Source organism: Carettochelys insculpta, chromosome 5 (assembly GCF_033958435.1).
Source record: "Carettochelys insculpta isolate YL-2023 chromosome 5, ASM3395843v1, whole genome shotgun sequence".
Classification (NCBI taxonomy): Eukaryota; Metazoa; Chordata; order Testudines; family Carettochelyidae; genus Carettochelys; species Carettochelys insculpta.
Window position 1 is genome coordinate 11677913 of NC_134141.1, and position 19548 is coordinate 11697460.

At 44.5% G+C, this 19548-nt stretch overlaps 1 protein-coding gene across 6 annotated transcripts in view; it reads left to right on the plus strand.

Moving 5' to 3' along the window:
- Positions 1-19548, plus strand: part of PTBP3 (polypyrimidine tract binding protein 3) — an 83470-nt gene that overhangs the window by 35650 nt on the left and 28272 nt on the right. For 3 of the 6 annotated variants that reach the window (XM_074994674.1, XM_074994678.1, XM_074994675.1), the window contains 2 exons: positions 9886-9961; positions 14414-14583. In XM_074994674.1, the coding sequence (XP_074850775.1) occupies positions 9886-9961; positions 14414-14583 (246 nt within the window). Of the gene's footprint in view, positions 1-9885; positions 9962-11297; positions 11344-14413; positions 14584-19548 lie in introns of those variants that run through there. The other 3 variants (XM_074994676.1, XM_074994679.1, XM_074994677.1) reach the window with 2 other exon arrangements.

Here is a 19548-nt window from a genome sequence, read left to right on the forward strand (position 1 = left end):
GTCCCTGCAAGGTTCATACCCAACTCTGTCCACTAACTCTACTACACCACTTCTCCCTAGCCACCTCCCTTGAGGGATGCAGCCTTAGGGATTACTGGGGTGGGGGGAGGGAGGGGTCTGATGTGGAAAGGCAGAAGGGTTCATACCCATTTTATGCATTTACTGTGGCAGCAGAAGCTGTGGGGGAGTAGTGTGATGTGGCTACTTTCCTAGGCCAGTCCGGTTGCTTTGCTTTACCGTGAAAGTAGGAAACAGAGCATCCCAACCCCAGCCCTTTTGGCTGGAGGGCTCTACACATGCTTTCCCTGGTCTACAGGGGTATGCTGGCTGTGGTGTCTAGCTAGCATTTGAAAGGCACTGCTGTGCTGGTGGTGGTGGAGACTAGGGGGTGGGGTGGGTGTTAAATCTGCCAGGTGGTGCATGCAGGCTGGCAGATGGGGCTGATAAATGCATGTGGTGGACGTGGGAAAAAAGGCAGAGGGGTGTTTGAAGGGCTGCTAGGAGGATTTGAGGACTGGCCCTGACCCTAAGCTAAATTGAGTTTGAGGCCCCTGCTGTAAGGTATGTTTAGTGCTGGGTAGTTCTGGGTTCTTTTGTGTAACTTTTGTCACATTCCAGGGTTACGTTTTGATAATGAGCACTAAAAACAGTTTTGTAAACAGGATTTTCTTGGGGATCTGTTTAGTTGTATACCTTGATTTTCTAGGGCAGTGGTGTCCAAAAGCAAGACTCCTGATTGCCACGATGTCCCCACTCACCAGCCAGGTGCCGTCCCCACAGCCAGCCCCCCATTCCCCCGCCTCCACATCCAAGCACCCCTACCCCCAGTGACTCACCGGAGCTACGCAGCCCCAAGAGCCATGCAATGCGGCACCCCCAAGCTCCCAAGCCACTGCTTTGTGCCAGAGGAGCTGCCACACCAGCCCACTGAGCCGCATTCACCACAAGACACTTCAGCAAATGGGGAGCATATTGGACACCACAGTTCTAGGGGAAAGATTCACGAGCTATGTTCTCCCTCACTCAGCCTTATTCAGTACAGTTTGTTATCCTCATTCTCTGTAGTGTGGATCCAGATGGAGTTCTTTTTCAGATCTGTTACCAAATAATTTACCAGACCACGTTATCAGACTACATTCTTCTAGTAGCCTTCCGTTCTCCTAATTAAGGAGCTAGCAGGTTTGAGGTCGTCTTCTATGCTTACTTGACACTGTATACTTTATATGGTATAACGGTGCCACACAGGACTGTAAAGAATCCTTACATTTGAGTGATGTAGTTATGCTGACCTTAAAAGCCCGCCCATATAGACAGCATTGTGCATGTGAGAGAGCATCTTCTATCAACATAGCAATCTCTTATGGAGATGGAGTTAGAGTTCTTTCCTGGTGGCTTAGAGAGTCTTCACCAGGTACACTCCAGTAGCACAGCTACATTGGTACAACTGCACTAATACAAATTTGTAGTGTAGCTCAACAGCAGGTCTACGCCTAGTTAATCTAATTAATACAATGGATAGTTTTTTACTGCTGGCTAAAAGAAAAGCTAGTCATCCTACTGTACTCTTAATGTAAGACTATGGGTATCTAATTTAATATTGCTATAAAATTACAAAATAGGCTCAGCAGAATATACAAGCATTTATAAATACTATAATAAAGTCCTGTGTTGTCTACAGGGAGCTGGATTTAAATGCTGCAGTAAGGTCCCTAGAGTCAGTGAAATTCTTAATTCTTCGCTCAGCCTTATTTCCTATGAAAATGTCTCTATATATGAAAATCTATTGTCTAAATACTCCCCCATTTATTTTACATGAAACAGTGTATTTTACTTCAGTTTTTGATGCTCTGCAGATTTTTGTACTAACAAAGTGTGCCTGTATAGTAGAAGTTTTATGAGGAAGCTGGAAGTTTTTGGTTACTGCATAGCACACAGTTGGACAGCTGTAAAAAGCAGCTTAGGTTCATGAGAAATATTATATGGATGTTTTAGTCAATATGACTAAAGATTTAAGTAGTTCTTATTTCAGTCTGTCTTCAGGCTCCTTAAGATGGCACCGCCTCAGTCCAGTGAGACAAGAGACATTGTTATGGGATAAATGAACCTTTTTCACAGTAATCATAAATTTGAAAGCAATTGTAACCTTACTAAACAGGGACAGCTCAGCACTTTTAATATGCAAATCTTTGGCTGGCTTTTTTTTTTTTTTTGTAGATTTGGGGGCACATTTATTGGAAACTGCTCCTTTCTCAAAGTATTTTTGACTGAATTATTTGTCATTAAGTGCCTTCTGCAAAATAGTCTTGCTCTGGATGTTGCAGGAAGAATATTGTCTCAAAAGAAGCCTGATTTGGGGCCACTGGATGTGTAGATTTCTGAAGGTAAGGGAGAACTTCACATTATGTTTGGCAGGCCTCATTCTGTGTTAGGCTTTTAGTAATGCAGTACAAATCATTGAGCATTACTAATTTTGTTTGTGAAGCTGTGGTAGTTGTTTGAGTGAAGGTGCCCATGTCTATTCCACATGTGGGTATGTGTGTGTTGCATGACCCCAAGTCCAGAAATTCTTCAAAGCATTGTTTGTTGACATGCACATACAAAGTCATTCCTGCTCCTTTTCCTGACCCAGGGCATAATCCTCCTCAGTTCCTTTTGAACACCTCATGGTCTGAGTTGGAATTGTGTCCTCCTTCATTTGCTAGAGGCCTTGACCTGTTCTACCGTCCCTGGGAATTTACACTTTAACCCCCCTGACAAAATACCAGACAAGACTGCTCCCTCTTACCAGTATCCACCTGAGTGTGTGCAAAAGCCAAATGTTTCCGAGGTCCTGCTGTTTCTCAGCCTCCTGTGTTGCCACAGCCCCCACTCACTCCGAACAGGCTAAGAGCCATTTTTTGACATACAAGTTGAGATCTACATACCACCACTGCTGCCGCCCACTTCTCCTGTCCTCTTTGGGTGGGACAGCTTACTCTCTCTGCCCACACGTGGAATAAAATCAAAATGGACATCTAGGTCCTGGAGATCATCAGTCAGGGATACTCTTTTCCTTCTCCCAAACTCCATTCTCAATCACTTTTTTCAGGGATCACTCCTTGAATCTCTGTTATGTGAAATCTCTTTTAGATGGGGTTGTGGAGGTCAGGGGTCATAGAACGTGCTCTGCTTCAGTATGAAGGGAGAGATGGTATTACTCCCCATGTTTCTGAATATCCCCAGAAAGATGGTGGGAGGAGTGCATGGTGGCTCCGGCGGTGATGAGAGCTCCTGCAGCTGTGGTGGCAACCCCAATAGCAGCGATGGCTGTGGTGAGTCGCTGGCATTTACAGTACTTTCTTGAGGATGTGAGAGGGGCCTGGTGGACATTTGGTATTCCTGAAGTCCACAAAATTGGCATCTGATAATTTGAGGGTTTACTGTACTTCAGGGGGTGGGGGAGGGAACTTCAACAGACTGTAGTGTGAAAGAGCAGAGCTGGAATTAATATGCAAGCTTGTCATTGTGACAGTCTGAATGGAGATGGGGAGTGGCTAGCTTACTACAAAAAATAATTTTCTCCCTGTTCATACAAACATTCTCATCAACTGTTGGAAGTGATCCACATCCACCTTGATTGAATTGGCCTCATTTAGTAGTGGTCTGGCTATGGTCTGAAGAAGTGGGTCTGTCACATGAAAGCTCACCTAAAAACTATTTTGCTAGTCTTTAAAGTGCTACTTGACCGCTTTTTGTTTTGATAGTGTATAGACTAGCGTGGCTCCCTCTCTCTTACTATTAAAATTCCTCAGTTTATTTTTCAAATATGGAAGTTCTGGCATTGCACTGGAGAGCACAGGCCATGATTGCACATAGGTGGGAGTTCACTGTGCAGTTGTATTCACCCTCTACCCCCGCCCCCCAACATGCACTCAACACCAAGGCTGCATCCAACCCTGATGTAGTGCAAGGATTGTCCCTCCCCAGAAACACTCCAGGGACCCCTGTCTCCTAGTCAGGTGCACCAGGTGTGGCCAAGCAGACTTAGCATGCCAGGAACCAAGTGTGGCATAGCTTAAGATTTGGGGGCCGGGGGGGGATGGTGGGGGGTGGGAAGCCAAGTGTATATTGAGGGATGCTGTGTGTGGCAGTATAGGTGCAAGCAGCTTATTGTGGGATCTGGGTGCAGGGAGATTGGTATGCACAGGAGCACATTAGGCAGGTTCTGGGTGCAATGGTAACAGAACTCTGTAGGGAATCCAGGTGAAAGTGATTGCAACTTAGCAGGAGGGATATGGATGTTGGGGGATAGAGCTTGGTGGGGAGTGTCTTGGTGTGGGATGTGTAGGTGGTGTAGGCATAGGTCCAGATGCTGGAGAAGGGGGATTCAACAGGGTGGGGATTCAGGTGCAGCTGGTTGGGGCTCAAAAGTTTGGGGATCCTGGGTATGTCTGGCTTGTTGGGTTGGTCTGGATGCAGGTAGAGTGGGGCTCATTGTGGGGTGTTCTGAGTGTGGGAAGGTGACACTTGTTAGTTCCTTTACTTCCCTTTCAGAAGTCATTTTTCGTTAGGGAAGCAAAGAAATATGCAGAGGACATAGATTCTCCATGTGAAAAGGGATGCAAGATTCCACCAGGAGTAACGTCACTGTTCCTGTTTTTCTTTCAAGATTTATTACTTTTCTCAAATTGAAGGTCATTGTGGCTACGTCTACACGTGCACCCAACTTCGAAATAGCTTATTTCGATGTTGCGACATCGAAATAGGCTATTTCGATGAATAACGTCTACACGTCCTCCAGGGCTGGCAACGTCGATGTTCAACTTCGACGTTGCTCAGCCCAACATCGAAATAGGCACAGCGAGGGAACGTCTACACGCCAAAGTAGCACACATCGAAATAAGGGAGCCAGGCACAGCTGCAGACAGGGTCACGGGGCGGACTCAACAGCAAGTCGCTCCCTTAAAGGGCCCCTCCCAGACACACTTTCATTAAACAGTGCAAGATACACAGAGCCAACAACTAGTTGCAGACCCTGTATATGCAGCACGGACCCCCAGCTGCAGCAGCAGCAGCCAGAAGCCCTGGGCTAAGGGCTGCTGCCCACGGTGACCACAGAGCCCCGCAAGGGCTGGAGAGAGAGTATCTCTCAACCCCCCAGCTGATGGCCGCCATGGAGGACCCCGCTATTTCGATGTTGCGGGACGCGGATCGTCTACACGTCCCTACTTCGATGTTGAACGTCAAAGTAGGGCGCTATTCCCATCCGCTCATGGGGTTAGCGACTTCGACGTCTCGCCGCCTAACGTCGATTTCAACTTCGAAATAGCGCCCAACACGTGTAGACGTGACGGGCGCTATTTCGAAGTTGGTGCCGCTACTTCGAAGTAGCGTGCACGTGTAGACGCAGCCTGTGTCCAGTTTACGATTATAAGGCAAGCAAATACATGGAGCTAGGTAGCCTGCCTGCTTGCTTTATTGTATCCTTTCTTATGTAGTTGTTTGTTTTTATTATACAAGATAATAGATTGATAGCTTATCATTGAAGTTTTGGCAGTATGGGTTGAACCTCTCTAGTCTGGCACTCTTATCTGAAAACATCCATTATCTGAGGGTGCCAGACTAGAAAGGTTCAACCAGTACTACAAAACTTACAGTCCCCATCTTGCGTGATGGGATATGATATGTTTGTGTCCTTTAGCACAGATAAGTGGCCTGCTCATTTGCCGTCTGTAAACTTAAGATGCATACCACAAAGAACCTGGAAATAACCACCAAACTGATTCAGATGAGAAATAACAGATATGACAAGGGGATGATTGCCATTAATATGTGTGAATATGCTAGCCCAGGGGTTTGTAACCTGTGGCTCTGGACTTGCATGCAGCTAGCTTTTTGAGGACTTCTTTGTGGCTCCCAACTCTGTAATTGCGAAGTTAAAAAAAAAAAAAAAAAGGGGGGGGGGAGGGAAGCGTCCTGATTATTTTCAATGAATGGGGAACGTCTGAAAGCCCAGATATGAATAACTCCTGTCTGAATAGCAAACAATGTGTTCTTGAAACATTGGATAACTCCCATAATGTCCTCCAGGGAGTGAAAGTCTGGCACACAAGAAGAAATAGAATATGTAAAAGTTTGCGAACATCCTGCAGTAAACATGTATCACGCTACAAATCATTGTGTGCGCTCTTCCTAAAATGGGAGTTCCAAAAAGTAAGTGTGGTGGTGTTTATTAAGGACCATCTTGTATGTATTCACATGCATTGCAGTTCTTGAATTACTGAGTTGTTGTTGTGTGTTTTTAAAAAACAAGTTCGGAAGAAAAAATGTCTCTTGCTATTTTGGTTGCTGACCCCTGCTCTAGTCTATAGAGAAAGCATGCTCCTGATATAATGTGGGCGAAGAAACTACGTTTGGACGTGCAGGTTGGCAACGTAGAGAACGAGCTGTAAAAAAGAGTATCCCAGTATGTTCATTAAGTGTCTTAGATTTTTTCTTGTCTTTCTTAGCTTTATTTTGTGGCTTTATAGCTTTTAAGTTTTTTGTCTTCCACTTGAGCGTTAAGGAGATGTTGGACTTTTTTGGCAAGCCAGAGGTAAGGCTGGTTATTTTGTCTCTTACCACTAGAGTCTCAAGGAAGAGGGTACAGGACTCTAGTCTAGAGGTTTTAGATGAACCTCTGGAATAGTACTGTTTCCTTTTTAATTCTTGTTGGTTATTCTTCCATTTATATCGATAAAAGTCTTTTAAGGCTTTATTTTATTCTCGGCATGAGCATCGTTGTCATGTATTCTGAGGGTCCTTGCAAGGCTGAGTGTAGTTTGACTCTGGGACAAGAACCTTATTTTCTGATTGGATCAATTGGCTAACTTATAACCTTTATCAGCCACAGTGTTCTGCCATGAAGCATACAAATAACTCGCTAATGCAGACATATAGCTTTTTCACATGAACATTTACACTGGAACACATCATATGCTAATTTGTACTAGCAGGATCTTGAAAATTTTGTAACCGCTTAATGAAGCTGCAGATATACACGGTAGACCCCCAACTTACGCAGAGATTGCGTTCCTGCGCAACACCACATAAGTCAAATGTCATGTTACTTGGGGGAGCTAGGAAATTGATCAGTGCTGCAGCACTGGTCAGTTTTCTTGCTCCTGTGGGAGCCCAACTCCCCGCTGCTCACAGGAGACAGAAAACTGAAGGGTACTGCAGCACTGGTCAGTTTCCCCACTCCTGTGAGTGGCGGGCAGCTGAGAGCCAGGCTCTGGTCTGCCCACCACTCACAATAGACAGAAAAATGACCAGCATTGCTGCTCTGGTCAGTTTCCCCGCTCCTGTGGGAGCTGAAGCATGGCTCCCTCATTCCCTGCTCACAAGAGACAGGAAACTGACCAGCACTTCAGTGCTGGTCAGTTTCCCAGCTCCCCTGAGTGGCTGGCAGGCAGGCAGCCTGGAGCCAGGTACCAGCTCCCCACCACGCTGAGTCCTGGTAAACCGAGATGTGTGCAATGTGCACTCAGGGTTCTACTGTACATGTTGGCAAAACTATCATTATCACTGTTCGCTGTAAACTGTGCACTTAGGTGGCCATTTCCTAGGGCTGCTGTCCAGCTGATTGCCCACAGCTAGGTTTTTTGTTTCTGCTGGTGATGCACTTATTTACACGTCCCTCAGTGCACAGACAAATTTTATTCTGTACGTGGATGGAAAAAAAATCCACTGATGGAAAATATTAGAGGGAACATTGATAACTACTGGTCTCTTTCCTGATAAGCTTGCCTGATTCTACATCTAAAGAGCAGCCAGTTCTGTGGTATAAAATGCATTTGAGTATTCCCTGCATTATGTGACTGTAATGGTGACCTTTCAATCCATTTTCAGTGAAACAGCATTGAAACGTAGTTTTGTTGGAATCTTGTCATACCAGTTCTTTGCGCTTCCTCTCATGTTCCAGGCCTCTGTTCATATGTACACTTAAAGAATATGCATAATATTAAACATATATTTAAAAGCTCTTACTAATTCAGACAGACTGTTCTCCACAAGACTCTGGAAGCTTTGTGGAACAGCAGATGTTTGTGCAAATTTGAAGATACGTATTTGTCCCATTGATTTGAATGGAACTTGAATGTGTGCTTTAAGTGAAATAGGAACTTAAGTTATCAAAGTCTCTCTGTCATCTTCTCTCTCTCTGCCCTGATTGTGCCACTTCCCTAGGGGACCTTAGGCCTGGCCTCTACTCCAGGTGCGAGCTCAGGTACCTTCTAATCAGGTAAAATCTGTGAGGTTCCATTTTCTGCCATTTCCCTGAAACTTGTGCTAGTCCACAAATCTCAGGTGGTCATTCCACCACTGTTCTGGATATACCTTTATTTCAGGGCCTGGAGTCCAAGGTTTTATTCATCCCCAGGGGGTTTCCTTCCCTCCCTCCCTGGAAATCAGAGTGGCTGTGGGCTGTCTGTGCAACCTTTTTTTTTCTGCCAAACTTCTGGCTTTACAGTAGCTTTTTTCTGTTCCTTCGCAGCTGGGGTCCTTCATCAGTATGGGATGACTTAGGCTAGTGGTGTCCAGTAGGAGCTCAAAGATGCCACACTTGTGGTAGTCATCTTTCCCTATTTGCCACATTCATCCCCCCCCCTTAAATAAATGCCCTGCCCCTCCCCCTGAGCCAGGCACCCCTAGCCCAGGGGTCAGCAACCTTTCTGAGGTGGAGTGCCTGTCAAGGCCGCCTGCCTAGGTCTCCCTATTCTTCTGCCCTGCATCCCCATTACTGGTGGGGGATCCACTGCAGGGGGCAACGGCCCTGGCCCAGTCCTCCAGCAGAGCCCCATGTTGGGGGCTTGGGCTCCGGCACCATGAGCTGGCAGGGGGCCCTGTGGCAGAGGCTCAAGCTCTGACCCCACACTCCAGAGGAGGGCCCTCCCCAGCCCCACAGCCAGGGCTTGGGCTCCAGCCCCGTGCTCTGGCAGGGGCCCCACAGCAGGGGCTCGGGTTCTGGCCTTTCCCCACACTCTCTGGTGGGGGCCCCACAGCAGGGGCATGGGCTCCAAAAGCCCCATTCACCACAATGCTGTGAGTGGAGACCATATTGGACACCACAGACTTAGGCTGCCTAGTTCTCATGAGCTATGACTGGTCTGCTTAATGGGCTCTTTCTCAATCTCCATAATCTTTCCATTCTAGTGTGGTTGAAACTCCACCACACTTTCTTCCAAAAGTCTTTTTTTAAAAAGAAATATAACTTTTGACGGGCTTGGTCCCAAAAAAAAAGACTCAAAAGACATGTCACCCACTAATGTTGACAGTTTGAGTCAATTTTAAGGTGACTACTGGAAATTTAAGTCTTCATAACGAATTTTTTTCACATACTCTGTTACTATGGTAACAGACATGATGGTTGGTTTGCCTAGTGACTTTTACAACTAAATATGGTATCATTTCAAAATGTGTTTGTTTTTGTGTTGCTTAAATCAATATTTAGTTGACTCCTTGGATATCTGTTGGTAGCAAGGTCTGTTCAAATAAATCTGCATGTGGTTAAATGCTGGTTATCGCAAGACATTAAATATTAATTGTATTATAAGCAATAGATTAAGCAATAGATTCCTCAGTCTTCAGTTTAATATAGCTAAGCTCATTTTCAGAAAACAGTAGCACCTTGAAATACAATTGCCAACCAGTGTGACATGGCTGACTTTTTGCATTTTTTCTTCTTGTTGCTGAAATATTAGTGCGTGTTCTTCAAGATTTCGCAAAAATGTGTGATGGGTTATGTTTTAAAAAGTAAAAGGTAAAATAATCTCAAAGTCCCTGACTGAAGTCATTCATTAATTATTTTAAAAGGGGGACAGTTGCCTAGAAATGCTCTTGCTGATAAACTTGCATTTTATCTTTCAGCGTGGATCTGACGAGCTTCTTTCTTCAAGTATCACTAACGGGCCTTTTACCATGAGCAGTTCTACTCAAGCTACAGGTATATTTAAGAAATGTTAGTTTACTGTGGTTTTATAGGTTATCAGTGTTAGGAAAGTTTTTCAGAAATCTAATTCTTTTTTACTGTGATACTGTGATAATAGTTATGGATTCTAAACCCATTATATCATTCAGTAAACCCTCAAGTTACACGGGGTTGCTTTCCTGCAACCCCCATGTAACTCAAATTTTTATGCAAGTCGGGGAGGGAAGACAGGAACCAGAGTGGCAGGTATTGAGGTCAGCCTGATTCCTGGCTTCCTGTTGCTTGCGAGACCTAGAAAACTGACCTGCATGTGCTGGTCGATTTCCCGGGTCCCACAAGCAGCAGCAGGAAAACAGGAACCAAGTAGCAGCTTGTCGGATTTTTGAATGAGTTTGAATATTAGAAATCTGTGGTTCGCTGCTGAGAAAAATTTTTGAGGTATATAAAAGTCCAGTATTAACACTGTTCCAGGGATTGGCAAATGCAATAGCAAGAAGAGCCATTTTTTTCAAATTCAGTAAAAAACTCAATAATTCAAAAGCTGCAATGCATATGAATTATGAGACAGCCCTTAAATGTCAGACCATGTTTTTGTAACCCCTATTTTAAGAACTGCGCACACACGATTAGTAATTCCATACATGTTTACTGCAGGATGTTCACAAACTTCTTACATATCTATTTCCTTACGCTTTACATGTGTGTTTGTACCACTGTGCTCTGCTGGGGCTCTGACATCTGTAGGTTGCTTTTGGGAAATCCCTATTTTTGTGTTCTGTAGTACGACCGCTTAAAGTTTTTCGTATTTAATAATCACTACTCTGTTTTCAGTTTCTAGGTCAGAAGTCCGGTTTGTAAGGACTGTCCTATAGTAGTTACTTAAATTAGATTCCTATAGCACACCTACTTGAGAGGTAATTGCTAATTACACCCATGCAATGGGATGCCTTTGGTCTCCTCAGAGTTTACTTATTTTACAGTAACAAGTTTCTCAAGATGCTTTTGTACATGTAGATCCCATGACTCTCCTTTGTTATCCATGGGTATGCCATTCTTATCAGATTTCTGTCTTAGTAAAGAACTGAATAATGTCTGCTTCACCCTGCTACCCTTGATATGGGAGGGCACAGGTGTGTAGGATATGTACGTAGTCCCAACAGGCACTAGGGGCTGAAAGATTCCAGGACTGTGCACAGCTAAGGTGGGATCATTGTGGACAAAACGTCTTGTACTCCAATTACTGTAACCACTTTTTTCTTTTGGCAGACAAGTTCTGTAAACTTGGACAAAGATCCTTTGGTTTATGGTGACACAGATGTCCATTTATTGCAATATCCTTGAAAAACCTGACTGAATTCAATGTAAACATTTTGGAGTATGTTGTACTAAATGCTAAGGTTATGTATTTCCATGGGCTGTGATTGATTGTAACTTCTCTGAGGGGGGATATATTACATGACCCCTGGAAAATATTCGGTACAGTCCTTCTGCAGGTCATAACAGTATACCAAACAAGAATGAAGTATTGAGATAAACGGTCAGGTGGTTTGCCTGGAGAATCTCTGCCCAAGAGGGGATAGCTAGAAGCCAGAAGCCTAAAAGTAGGGTGCCCTTGTTAGGCCATGGAAGGGGAATACAGGTACAGTTGCCCTGAACTGTGACATACAAAATGGGAAGAAAGTTTTGTAGTTACAGCTTTTTTCTGCGGATTACAATGTGGTAAGGTATGGCTCCTTATTATGCAACAGGATATAAATAAAAGCACAAAAATATACTTTGTCAGCTAGTCTCACCAGACATTCTGAGGGGTCAGCTTTCTAACCTTATCAGTAACTTAAATGAAAACTATAAACGTAAAAATCATTTTGAATTGTTGTCTATCTCTAATGTAAGATTAAAGAATAAAATATTTCTTATTTAGAAGTGCATTTGATCACACTTGTTAATTGTTTCTGATTATTTTTACCCATGAACATGGGTGGGAGGTGGATTTTTTTTTAAAAAAAATAATTACTTCTATTCATACCCACGGTTTTACTGGTGGTTTTAGTCACATTAGACTCTATCATAATGATTTTACAATCAAAGAATGTAAGCAACAGAAAAAGGGTGACAGAGAAAAACAGAACATAGAGTAAATTTTTATTTATCTGCTATCTCCAGGATCAGCTTTAAAATAGTAAAGGTAACTATTGGACTTTTTCATAATTATAAAGACACCATAATTTCATAATTTAAAGACACCATACTAGAGGCCCAACTTAAATGTATACCCCAAATAAAAAAACACAGTAAGAGACCTAACAAAGAACCACCATGGCTAAACAGCCATGTTAAAAAGGCAGTGAGAGAGAAAAGGGCAGCTTTTAAAAAGTGGAAGTCAAATCCTAGTGAGGAAAATAGAAAGGAACATAAACACTCCCAAATTAAGTGTCATAATGTAGTGAGAAAAGCCAAAAAAGAGTTTGAGGAACAGCTAGCCAAAAATTCAAAAAACGATAGTAAAATGTTTTTTAAATACATTAGAAGCAGGAAGCCCGCTAAAAAAGCAGTGGGGCCCTTGGATGATAAAGATATAAAAGGAGCGATCAGGGAAGACAGTGCCATTGCAGAGCGATTAAATGATTTCTTTGCTTCAGTCTTCACGGCTGAGGATGTTACAGAGGTTCCTAAATCTGAGCCAGCCTTTTTAGGTGACAAATCTGAGGAACTCACTCAGAATGAAGTGACATTAGAGGAGGTTTTGGAATTAATTGATAAGCTGAATAGTAACAAGTCTCCAGGACCGGACGGCATTCACCCAAGGGTTCTGAAAGAACTCAAATGTGAAATTGCGGAGTTATTAACAGTGGTTTGTAACCTATCCTTTAAATCCACTTTGGTACCAAATGACTGGAAGACGGCCAATATAACACCAATATTTAAAAAAGGCTCTAGAGGAGATCCTGGCAATTATAGACCGATAAGTTTAACATCAGTACCAGGCAAATTAGTAGAAACACTAGTAAAGAGTAAAATTGCAAGGCACATAGAAGAGCACGAATTGTTGGGCAAAAGTCAGCATGGTTTCTGCAGAGGGAAGTCGTGTCTAACTAATCTACTAGAATTCTTTGAAGGGGTTAATAAACATGCGGACAAGGGGCACCCAGTGGACATAATATACCTAGATTTCCAGAAGGCCTTTGACACGGTCCCACACCAAAGGCTTTTATGTAAATTAGGTGGTCATGGGATAGGAGGAAAGGTCCTTTCATGGATCGGGAATTGGTTAAAAGACAGAAAACAAAGGGTGGGAATAAATGGTAAATTTTCACAATGGAGGAGGGTAACTAGTGGTGTTCCCCAGGGGTCAGTCCTGGGACCGATCCTGTTCAACTTGTTCATCAATGATCTAGAAAATGAGGTAAGCAGTGAGGTGGCAAAGTTTGCAGATGACACCAAGTTGTTCAGGACAGTCAAAAGCAAAAGGGATTGTGAAGAACTACAAAAAGATCTCAGTAAACTGAGTGATTGGGCAGCAAAATGGCAAATGAAATTTAATGTGGGTAAGTGTAAGGTAATGCATGTTGGAAAAAATAACCCAAATTACACGTACTACATGATGGGGTCAAATTTAGCTACGACAGATCAGGAAAGGGATCTTGGAGTTATAGTGGATAGTTCTCTGAAGACATCCATGCAGTGTGCAGCGGCAGTTAGTAAGGCAAATAGGATGTTAGGAATTATTAAAAAAGGGATCGATAATAAGACAAAAGAGATCATACTTCCCCTATATAAAACTATGGTACGCCCACATCTCGAGTACTGCGTGCAGATGTGGTCTCCTCACCTCAAAAAAGATATATTGGCATTAGAAAAGGTTCAGAAAAGGGCGACTAAGATGATTAGGGGCTTGGAAAGGGTCCCATATGGGGAGAGGCTAGAGAGACTGGGACTTTTCAGTTTGGAAAAAAGGCGATTGAGGGGCGATATGATAGAGGTATATAAAATCATGAATGATGTGGAGAAAGTGAATATAGAAAAATTATTTACCTTTTCCCATAATACAAGAACTAGGGGACACCAAATGAAATTGATGGGTAGTAGGTTCAAAACTAATAAAAGGAAATTTTTCTTCACACAGCGCACAGTCAACCTGTGGAACTCCTTGCCCGAGGAGGCTGTGAAGGCCAGGACTCTATTAGGGTTTAAAAAAGAGCTTGATAAATTTTTGCAGGTTAGGTCCATAAATGGCTATTAGCCAGGGATAAAGTATGGTGCCCTAGCCTTCATAACAAGGGCAGGAGATGGATGGCAGGAGATAAATCACTTGATCATTGTCTTCTGTTCTCCTTCTCTGGGGCACCTGGCATTGGCCACCGTCGGCAGATGGGATGCTGGGCTCGATGGACCTTTGGTCTGACCCAGTATGGCCATTCTTATGTTCTTATGTGTATTGTAGTAATTGTTCTTTCTGTAATATTTTAGCTAATGGGAATGACAACAAGAAATTCAAAGGAGACAGATCTCCCTGCTCCCCTTCTCGTGTCCTTCATCTTCGTAAAATTCCAAGTGATGTCACTGAAGCAGAGGTCATTTCATTAGGTCTCCCTTTTGGCAAAGTAACAAATCTCTTGATGTTGAAAGGAAAAAGCCAGGTATGTAGTTATTTGCAGAACACAGGAGAACACTATGTACAAGTTTACTACTTTGATATTGCATATGGTTGAAGTATTGTAAGACTAATTATTATAGATTTGAGACCTGAACACATCAGTTTTAAAAGACTATTAAACAGTGCAGAGGTATTGCTCACAAAATCTGTGTAAATGCTTAGCATAATATTCCATTTTTTATAGTATTTGAAGAGATACAATAGAATTATCCTGTTACTTAATATGCACTATGGAGAGTAATGCTCCCTATTGCCTGTCTTGTACAAGAGTAATTATACACTGGTAGAGAAATACATTGATGTGGACAGCTGTTCTCAAACATCCTGCTAAGGATAAATAAATATGGTTACTTCCATTTTTGGGGGGGCTGACGGGGGGTGGGCTGGGGTGTTTAAAGAAAAGTCTAAGGCTGTGTCTATACTAGCCCAAAACTTTGAAATGGCCATGCAAATGGCCATTTCGAAGTTTGCTAATGAAGCGCTGAAATACATGTTCAGCGCCTCATTAGAATGCTGAAATTACATGTTCAGCGCCTCATTAGAATGCCAGCAGCCGCGGCACTTTGAAATTGATGTGGCTCGCCGCCGCGTGGCTCATCCAGACAGGGCTCCTTTTTGAAAAGACCCCCACCAACTTTGAAATCCCCTTATTCCTATCTGCTGTTAGGAATAAGGGGATTTGGAAGTTGGTGGGATCCTTTTGAAAAGGAGCCCCATCTGGATAAGCCACGTGGCGGTGAGCCGCGTCAATTTCAAAGTGCCGCGGCTGCTGGCATTCTAATGAGGCGCTGAATATGTATTTCAGTGCTTCATTAGTAAACTTCAGAATGGTCATTTCGAAGTTTTGGGCTAGTGTAGACACAGCCTAACTGTTTTTGCTTAGCTAAGTAAACTCAATTGTTACGTTGTGTAAGTGGAGAAAGCTTTATTTTTAAATTTCATATATTTGGTATTTATTAAGCCAGTATTTTAGGCATTTGTTCTGGTGATACCATTTGACACTAACCAGGTGGTAGTGTGTGCTCTAGCATACTGCTTAACTGAGTACATCTACTCTCCAGTTTGGATGATGGGGTAGTTTGGGACAGCATCTACATTCATGGAATCTATAAAACCAGGGTGCTGTAGTCACTAAAGTTCAGTATAACATGTTTGTTCTTGCAGCACATTGGGGAAATAGCTATCACCAACCATCAGTGGATTATTCTGTTGGCTGCTGTGATGCATTTATTTTGTGTCACAACCACCATCCCTGTGTAGCCCTCAGATTTACTACATGGGTAAAACAGGGCTGGTTTTTTCCAACATGATTGGTTTTGCAAAGTTTAATAATTGTATCCAGAATAACAAATGCTGCAAAATAGTGGGACAAAAATGAACTTGTCCTTATGCCATTTGGCAGTCTATAGGCAGACAAGGCAGCTAGGGTCATGGCTTCCACCATGGTTATGAGGCGCATGTCATGGCTTCAGCTCTTGGGGGTCCCCAATGACCCACAGCAAAAAGTGGAGGACCTCCCCTTAGACGAGCAGAATATGTTCACTGAGAAGACAGACAAGGTCCTTCACTCTGTGAAGGAGTCTCACGCCAGGCTGCATAAAATAGGGATGTGTACACATACACGCACACACCCATTCACAGGCCCTCTACTTTCCCTGTGAGAGTCCATGGGAGCAGTTTCAACAGCAACTGCAATGCTCTGAACCTTGCCAACAGCACAGGTCCCAGAACCAAAGACCCCACAGGCAACAGCGCAGAGCGTCCCACCCTCAACAATCCAAACAGCAGTTTTGAGGATGTGGTTGGGAGTTTGAGAGATCTTTCTACTCCTGCCACAGTACAGTATGGGCTCCATCTCTTCCGCCACAGTCTATGCCCTTTTTTCCCAACGCTGGGCTGCCATTACCTGTCCCATCTACCTCTACCCCCCAACTGCCCCTCTACCTCATTCCTCTTCAGGGATCCCCTTCATGAGCATCTCCTTGAGCAAGAGGTTCAGCACTTCCTACATCTGGGCACCATCAAGCCGTTCCCCACAGAGTTTCAGGGCAGGGGATTTTACTCCACGTACTTCCTAACTCAGAAGAAAAGATGGGGAGGGGGGCTATGTGGAAGCCCATCTTCCCCTCAGGAGGCTCAACAAATACGATCTCTCTTGATGGTTTTCGATGGTGAATCTTGAAACCATTATTCTGGCCCTAGACAGAAATGATTGGCTCTCAGCTCTCAGCCTATGAGATGCTTATTTCTACATCACAATCCACCCAGCACACAGGCATTTCCTTTGGCTTACAGTGGGGTCCCTCCATTATTAATACCACGTCCTCCAGTTTAGGCTGTCCACCGTACCCAGGGTATTCTCCAAAACTCTGGCGGTTGTGTCTGCCCAGCTGCATTGGACAGGGTCATCATCTCCTCCACCTATCTAGATTATCTCATAAAAGGGAAATCATTTCCGGAGGGCTCTCACATGGTGTGGGTCACCACGGACCCCCTGTTAAATTTCCACTTCCACATAAACTACAAGAAGTCCATGCTTCTACCCACACAGTCCCTAGGGTTTATCAGGGCTCTCATAAACACTATCGCTGACAGGACCACTCTGCCCCTCCAGAGATTCCAGGCCCTGTGCAATTTCATCCGGCTGGTGTGACTGTCCCCCACTATCCCAGTGCACCTCAGCCTCAAGCTGCTGCACCACATGGCCGTTACTATGTATGTGGCCAAACTAGTCAGTCTTCACATGCAGTCATGGCCATCCAAATGCTATGTCCCGCCCTGGAACCTGCTGTCCAAGATTGTGGTGGTACCGTCGTGGGTTGTTGCCTTCCTCTAGTGGTACACACGTCCAAACAGTGTTCTTACTGGGGTGCAGTTCCACCAGCCATTCCCATCTCTCACCCTTATTATGGATGCCTTCCTTATGGGATGACGAGGGGTCCCATTTGGGTTCTCGCATGGTCCAGGGCAAATTGTCCATCACTGAGCAAGCGCTCTACATAAGCCTCCCAGAACTCAGAGCAGTCTGCTATGCATGCAGGCATTTCCAGTATCATCTTGCACACGGGTTGGTCAACATTCTCTCAGACAATGCCACCTGTGTGTATTACATCAACTGTCAGGGCAGGATTTGGTCCCCATGCCTGAGTGCAGAGGCCATAAAAGTGTCAACTTGGTGCCTTTGGCATCACATCATTCTGGTGGCCACATATCTCCGTGGGGTGCTGCATGTGATCAGGGACGCCCTTGGTCGCTCATTCGGCAATCTCAATAAGTGGGAGATTGACACAGTGGCCCTCAATCATGTGTTTCAGCTTTGGGCCAGCTGTGAATAGACCTATTTGCAACCATAGTCAACAGAATCTCACCAGTATTGCTCCAGACTGGGTCTGGGGAGACTCTCCCTTGGGGACACCTTCTCCATCAAGTGGGGTGCACCCCTTCTTTATGCATTTCTTCCCCTTTCCTTGGTTCAAAGGCTACTGGTCAAGGTTAGACTAGATCGGGCTTGCCTCATCCTGACAGCCCCGGCATGGCCAAGACAAACTTAGTATCCTTTCCTTTACCGGATGGTAGTGGCCACTCCTTATCCCTTGCAACAACCTTCTGTCTCAGAACTTTGGCCACACCCTTCACCCCGATGCATTCAGGTTGAGCCTTCTTGTATGATTCCTTCATGGCTCCAGAATGCCAAAATTGCATGCTCTGAGGAGGTAAAGACGGATCTTGGTAACAGCAGATGGGAGTCCACACATAAGTCTTGCCTCTGCGAACGTAAGTGGTTCTCATTGGTTGGGCGCTAACCATCCTTTATGTCACAGCACACCCCTTCCTGTCCACCTCAACGACCTGCTACATGTACGTGATTCTGGCCTAGCCCTCGGTATTGTCTGGGTTCATGCCTCAGGATATCCTTTAATGCCCATCCCATCACCAAATGTTTTCTTGATGGGTCTGCAAAACACCTTCCCGTCAGTACGTTCTTCGTTCCCTGTTTGGGACGTTACTCATATACTCAATTTCCTCATGAAACTGCCCTTTGAATGCCTGGCGACACGTTCCTTGCTCTATATGTTGATGAAGGTCTCATTTTTAGTTGCCATCACGTCAACCAGGAGGGTTGGGTAGCTTACTGCTCACATGGTTGAATGTTCTTGTGCCATACCAAGAAAGGGTCACTCTTTGACCTCATCCTAAGTTTCTTCCTAAGGTTCCTTCTCCATTTTGCATCAACGAACTTCTCCCGTTACCTGTGTTCTTACTGAAGCTGCGCTCTGATCCTGCGCATGCAGTGTGGCGCACACTGAACATGTGGCAGGTGTTGGCCTTCTACATCGACTGCACGAGGCCTTGGCGCAAGTCTCCTAGGCTCTTCCTCTCTTTCATGGAGCACTCCAACGGTTTGCCCATTTCGTCTCAATGGCTGTCCCAAGTGAATCTCCACCTGTATTCAGGCTTGCTATGCGCCTCACAGAAGGGAGCTTCTGGGTGCTGTCACCTCACTGCTCATTCTACCTGTGCTGTGTCCTCCATTACTGCCTTTCTTGAGAACATAGCCCTTACAGGCATGTGCAAGGCAGTGACATGGTCTTGCAACAAAATGTTTGCAAAGCAATACACTCTCTCATCTTCCATTTCTTCCTCCATTCAAGTGGGACAAGCAGTTCTGTCGACTGTAATTGTTACTGGGCACTACTCAAAGAAGAGGAAGTTTCCTTGTGGTGGAATGCTGGTTCTTAGAGATGTGTCCCCTGTGGGTGCTCCACTTCCCCTCCCTCTTTCCCCTGGTTTGAAACATCCTGCTCTATTTGCTTAGGTAGAGAAGGATGGGAGGGACATGCGCACCAGATAGCACGGTGAGGTGCTAACACGCATACGTGGCATTGGAAACCACAGCTATAGAAGAATCTGAGTGCCAGTGCAAGGATGCACCGGCCCCCAGAATGAG